This window comes from Austrofundulus limnaeus, unplaced genomic scaffold (genome assembly GCF_001266775.1).
Source record: "Austrofundulus limnaeus strain Quisiro unplaced genomic scaffold, Austrofundulus_limnaeus-1.0 Scaffold18, whole genome shotgun sequence".
In the NCBI taxonomy this organism is placed as follows: domain Eukaryota; kingdom Metazoa; phylum Chordata; class Actinopteri; order Cyprinodontiformes; family Rivulidae; genus Austrofundulus; species Austrofundulus limnaeus.
This window is the reverse complement of record NW_013952420.1, coordinates 2,752,434-2,759,200: the sequence shown is the minus strand read 5'-3', so window position 1 is coordinate 2,759,200 and position 6,767 is coordinate 2,752,434. Positions and strand designations below refer to the sequence as shown.

Genomic DNA, 6,767 nt, shown 5'->3' with positions numbered 1-6,767 from the left:
TAATTTCCCTCTGGGATCAATAAAGTATTTTTGAATTGAATTGAATTGTCCACCATCATGTCTGGTTGATTACTCATCACCTGTTGGTCATTCTGGATCTGGTAGACCCACAGTGTCTAAGCACTGCTGTTCTTCATAGCCTTGTAGAGTCTTTCACTTTGACTGTGGGACTTTGTATTGACCACTCTTAACACTAACTTGGCTTTAAATTGGCCTCCTGTCTTTATATAGTTGCATAACTTACATACCTTTAATATTCGACCTGTCCAGTGTGTACAGTGACTGCTGGATAGGGGCACCAGTGACACCCATGACCCTGAAAAGAGGAAGCGGGTATGGATGATGGATTGATACATTTATTTATTTATTTGTTTACTCTAAAAGGATGTTTTAACATTCGTTCTCATTCATTCACAGCTTTAAGTCCTCATGAATCAGCTTCACCTTGCGCTGGCCATGAGCCCTTTACCCATTGGCTGGCCTCCCGCGGGTAGGTGGGGGTGGGGGGAGTGGTAGGAGGCAAGATAAAAGGAGCAAATGTCTCCTGTCCTGCACACACCAACACACTCCACACGTGCCTGGTCGTCTGTTTGTCTTGCTTGTGGACGCAACAGAGGAGACGAGGAACCACTGTCCAAACAACGCTGTTGAAGCTCTGAACTCAAACCGTGAGTGTGAGTATATACACACACACACACACACACACACACAAACACGCACACACATCCATACAGCATGTCTAATCCTATTTGAGATAAATCTTGGGATAAGACCTCTGCTTGTCAGCATAGAAAATAAACGACATGCACTGTAACACTTGTTGAATGATAAGGCAGTTGTAAAAAAAAACAAGGGGCAACGTTCACCTTGTACTATTTGAACAGGCAGGGTAACAGATTTGTACGAGCTTTAGTTCAAACCTCAGTCTGATTTTATTATTATGGGAATGCAAATGATCTTTTAGCAAATAGTTTGATCCTGGTTTGTATTTGACATGTATTATAAACATTTTCTGTTATGTCAGATGGCTATTTGTGTGATTACAAAACTTTAAATTGAAACATTGATTCAGTTTTTTAAAGATTACAAAGACAATTTCTCGTAAATGAGACGTACATTTTTTAAAGGTCTTCTGTCAACACCTATTCCTAGAGAACAAAAACCCAATCTATGAAGCTAAGTAAAAGGGTCAACAGTCCATGCTTTAATTTAAAATGTACACACTTATAAAAATTGACAAGCAGCAATCTGTTTGCACAAAAAATAATAATCTTTATATTAATTTACACACAGGAAATCACCTGTCTTACTGCTAATTTAGATAAGAGACATGTCACTCATGTTAAATGAAAGATGTGTTTGTGTGCTTTAATTAATTGCCACATGATTTAATTTCAGCACTGACTTATATTTTGGGAAATTAAAAATGTAATCAAATATGAGTTTGATTGACTATGAATCACTTAAATCAACAGTTTGTGTTTGTTGTTCCAAATCTACCCAAGATGTGTGTTTTCGGTGTGAGAATCATAAAGACTAAAAACATCAATGCCTTTCAACTGATTTGAGTGTTTTTTTTTAATATTTAGGAACTGTGCAAAAATAAATAAATAAATAAATAAATAAATAAATAAATAAATAAATAAATAAATAAATAAATTTCTACACTGAATACTGATAGGTTCCAGCAGAGGTAGATTTACTCATCAGATTCAAGGACTGAGATGCTTCAAAAGCCCTTTTTGGTGTTTAAAAGCTGGTTAAAATTCTAATGATGAATGACTGATAATGGTCAATCTCAGAACTGCCATTAGACCAAAGGTTAATCTTGCAAGTTAATGTGTGTTTTTTAAAAAATGACGTGCGATAATGTGACTGCCTATGTCTGTGTGTGTGTGTGTGTGTGTGTGTGGGGGGGGGGGTCGGCTTTGGTGAAATTTGGGGCAATTTCAAGACAAATTACCTACATTTGGGGACAACTGGTGCATTTGGGGACAACTGGTGCATTTGGGGACAAAAGTCGAGTCCCCATTTGGTTTAAATGCCATTGGTGGGTTGGGGGTTGGGTTTAGGACCAAGGTGTGAATTGAGTTTAGGTTAGTTTTAGGGTCAGGTGAGGTTAGCCTTAGGGTTTTTGGTCAGGGTTAGGCTGTAGAAATGTAAAGGAAGTCAATGGAATGTCCCCAATTGCATAGTTGTGCAAACGTGTGTGTGTGTGTAACTGTTTCTGCTATAGAGTGAGGACCATCACATTTTTAACCAACAAAGTGAGGACATTTTTTGCAAGTGAGGACATTTTCCCAGTCCTCACTTTTTTCACACTTCTACTGTGCTCTACTAGTTAGGTTTAGAGGTATGGTGTGAATTAAGTTTTGATTAAGGTTAGGATTAGGGATAAACTAGTAATGGTTTTGGTTAGGGAGAATTACTGGGATTAGGCTTAAATGCAGTTTCAGAAATGATAGAAGGCAATACAAAGTCCTCCGTTTGAAGCAAGTACTAGGACATATGTGTGTGTGTGGGTGTTCCCATTTTGGCATACACCCCTACTTATGGGGACCACCTAGTACTTATGGTGACCTAAGCCTAGTCCCCACGAGGGGAAATGCCACTGGCGGGTTGGGGGATCGGTTTAGGACGAAGGTATGAATTGAGTCTAGGTTAGATTTAGGGTCACCTCTGAGATTAGGTTTAGGATAAAGGGTCAGGGTTAGGCTGTAGAAATTAATAATGTCAATGCAATGTCATCAAAAAGATAGCTGTACTAGACCGTCTGTGTCCGAATATGTGTGTGTGTGTGTGTGTGTGTGTGTGTGTGTGTGTGTGTGTGTGTGTGTGTGTGTGTGTGTGAATCTGTGTGTAAATATAACAGTGTGCCTTGGTTTGTTTGTCTACTTTTTAGCCAAATAACTTAAAAACCAGAGAACAGATTTTAGTAAAACCATACATATCAACCACTTTGAATGTCTATCTGTATACTAACCTACAGAAATCTATAAAATTCACAGAAAAATGTATTACTCTCACACAAACTACATTTATAACAACATAAATATTACATTGAATTTGAATTTCTATGATGGAAATACACTCAGCCCAATCCAGAAAACTCCCCGCTATGAGAATATAAAGATAAGAAAAAGAATTTATGGCCTTAAAGTGAACTATATTTGTGGAATTACCCGAGACATAAATATAAACTCCACACATACCTGAAACACAAAAAAGTGATCTATTTCCTTATTTTTTCAGAAGTAAATCTAACCAGTGTTTTGCAATTTAAAAAAAATAAACTACTTTCAATATTTTTGGTCCTGGTGAGACGATTGTCATTGTGGTTAAGGGTGAAAAATAAAGATTTACAAGGAGTAAAAAAAACAACAACAACCTACAAGCAGTTCTTTACAACTTATTTCCTATAGTTCATTATAAGGAGCCATTCAAAATCTTTGCAAATGTCACATCTGTAGCGAGCCCATTCTCATGCCCCCCGCAGCAGGAGGCTCTGAAATACATCACCATGACATACCTAGATAAAATACCTTTAAAGCTGAGTTTTTGAAAAATCCACAAGACTCTCTGTGTGTCTGTAGTCAAGAAAAATGGTCAGAAATCCTTGTAGTTTATGGACAATCCGTAAAATTTGACAAGTAAGGTATATGAAATCTATAGGAAATAATTATTAGATTTACATCAATACAAATCTTGTGAGGTCTTTTTTCAAAACTTTGGAATGCAAAGCTTCGGGTGAAATACGATCCGTCAAGGATTTCTAGTAACTATTTCTTTCTGCCTTGAATACTTATGGTGCGTTCACACCGAACGCGATTTCAGCGTCAGGAGCAGCAGGTTTACATTCAAAGTCTATGGTGGACGCGCTTCAAGCAACGTCGGGAAGTGCTGCGGCGCCTCAAGCGTAATTAGAGCAGCGCGATTTGAACGATCTGAGCGTTCGACGCGCTGAGGCTCAAATCGCTGAAGTTAGAAAATCTGAACTTTTGCAGCTCGACGCGCCGCGTCAACCAATCAGAGAGACTCCACTGTGTGACGTAGTGACATATTTCCCGACGGGACAGTTTACTGAATGATGTCCACTAACCTGAAACAGACAGAGCTCCTGCTCTTTAGCTGAAATGAGTGCTGCAGTCGTGTCCTGATCCGCAGCAATGCGTGGCAGCGACTCATCAGACTGGAAAAATAGTCCTGAAAGTGAGCTGTGAACCTCTTCTCTGAATTATCTGGTGAATTAATTATGAATTAATTATCTGATGAACGTGACATGCTCTGGCTCTCTGTAAATAAAGCAAAGCCACTTCCTCGTCCGACATTAAACAGCCCCACAGAGGAGGGAGGGGCGGGGCGGCTGTCGCCGTGCAGCGCAGTTGTCCTGCGTCTGACCTCAAAGTGCACAAGCTTCAAACTTCAGCGTTGGCTGCGATTTTGACGCTGAAATCGCGTTCGGTGTGAACGCACCATTAGATGTTTAAAAAATCCCTTGCAGTCTGATAAAACATAAACAGCACAATGTCTAACCCAGATCCCTGTGTTGTTTTCCAGCCAAATCATGGATGTTGCAGAATTTCGACGCAGAGGCAAAGAGATGGTTGACTACGTGGCTGACTACTTGGAAAAGATAGAGGAGCGACCTGTTTACCCTGACCTGGAACCAGGGTATCTCCGTCAGTTAATCCCCACCGAGGCTCCACTTGAGCCTGAGGGGTTTGACGAAATAATGCAAGACGTAGAGAGGGTCATAATGCCTGGGGTGAGGTGACACCAGATCTTTCGGTTTTTCAATCCACACACTATATAAAAAAATGCATACATTATTTAGATTGAAAAAATAAATTAGACAAATTCTAGATGCTTTGAATGAAATAAAAAAACAATGTTTCATTGTTGTTAGCCACAAGCTTCTGTTATTAAAGAAAATATGTATTTTTAGCTTTGATATTTGTAGACATTTGCTCTGTTCAAGTAATATTCCTCAGTTAGTGTGACAGTGCTGCTGTAAATAGGGCATTTTCTTTCCTTTAAGTTTAATATTTTTAAAATATATATGACAATATCATATTAGAAATACATGCTGGATATGGGTCTAATTTAAATATTTATTTTTGGGTTATTATTTATCTTTCCCAGGTCACCCACTGGCACAGCCCCCGATTCTTTGCTTATTTTCCAGCAGCTTCTTCCTTCCCTGCCATGCTGGCTGATGTGTTATGTAGTGCCATCGGCTGCATTGGATTTTCCTGGGTAACAAATACACGAACACGGCTCTTGTTCTGTGTTTATTGTTTTATTTGTTGAAGTGTCAAACTGAGACATTTGTCTGAATGTTGCTTGTTGTATTTTCAGGCTGCCAGCCCAGCCTGCACCGAGCTGGAGACAGTGATGTTAGATTGGCTGGGAAAGATGCTGCAGCTGCCCGACTGTTTTATAGCCGGGACGCAAGGCCGTGGAGGAGGGGTCATTCAGGTAAATGTCTTTTTAAAGCTTCTAAATGGGTCTCCAGAAGGTGCAAAACGTGAAAATAAAATTACATGTATGTTTCACTCTTTTATTATGGTTACTTTTTACCTCAACTTTTGACTTACACAATTAGCCAACAGTCCCACCAAACATGTCTAAGGCCTGTGAGGTAACACTTTGGATTTTTACCCTTAGCAGTCAAATTTTCTTGTAACTACAACTTGTGTAGTTAATAGTTGGTGAAAATTATTGTCTCTGGAGAGACTGTTGATCCAGAGGGTCTACACAACTATTTTGACAAGGTGGAATTAAGATTTTAAACCCCTCACAGAAACTACAAGGCTAAGTCAATAGGGTCAAGGTTTGAAATATGTTAAATTAATCAGTTTGTTGTCTTTATTCAATATATTGCAGTTTATAATAAGATTTGAATTTGCTGTGGCACATTGGTGGTTCAATCCCAGACAAAAAAGAGAGAGATACTTTAGTAAAAGTGGAAGAAAGGATCTGCAGGTGAAGGACTACACAGACAGATTTGTGCTTTAAGATTAGCTTGTGCACTTTGGAATTTTAGAAATTGTGCAACAAAATTTTGAGTCACTGATACCTATTTAAATAAAAGCGTTTCAGCAGTACGGTCACACAAAAAATAAAATAAAATAATAAAATTCTATTAAAAATATTTAAAAAAACTACTTGAAAAATAAAATTTTGAGTATTTACTTCAAATGTGCTGTCCACACAAAAAATGTAGGAAATTATAAGGTTCTTCAAGGTTAAGTGACTTGGCTATTTTTCAACAAAAACTACTGAAAACATATATTCACCAGAGTTCCTCTGCAAAAACTACCAAAAAGTCTGTCCGTCCATCCGTTTTCTTCTGCTTATCTGGGGTCGGGTCACGGGGCAGCAGACTAAGCAGAGAGGCCCAGACTTCCCTCTCCCCAGCCACTTAGGYCAGCTCATCCGGGGGAAGCCCAAGGCGTTCCCAGCATACCTGTCAACTTTTGGATTTAAAAATAAGGGAAATTTTTTGCCGGGCACGCGAGCGGTTCCACTTGCCAGGACCCCTTACATTTTAAGACATGTTTACACGAAATCTAAAATAACTACCTGACAGCCACTTGCAAACCACAGTTATGTGATCAGAATCTGATAAGCTTACCTTTGTTGACAATGAAATGCTGTGAACATTCTTACATATGTAGTTCCTTTAATAGAACCTAAATGAAAACACCAAAGAGAATTGAAGCACATTTATTTAATATATTTTCAGTTTATATACACATAGATTG

The 6,767-nt window shown here is 38.7% G+C and overlaps 1 protein-coding gene across 1 annotated transcript in view; it reads left to right on the top strand.

Moving 5' to 3' along the window:
- The first annotated feature begins 501 nt into the window (after positions 1-501).
- Positions 502-6,767, top strand: part of ddc (dopa decarboxylase) — a 32,752-nt gene continuing 26,486 nt past the window's right edge. Inside the window, exons 1-4 of the mRNA XM_014003401.1 lie at positions 502-674; positions 4,558-4,765; positions 5,143-5,256; positions 5,359-5,478. Of these exons, the coding sequence (XP_013858855.1) occupies positions 4,565-4,765; positions 5,143-5,256; positions 5,359-5,478 (435 nt within the window). The 5' untranslated portion in view covers positions 502-674; positions 4,558-4,564. The remainder of the gene's footprint in view (positions 675-4,557; positions 4,766-5,142; positions 5,257-5,358; positions 5,479-6,767) is intronic.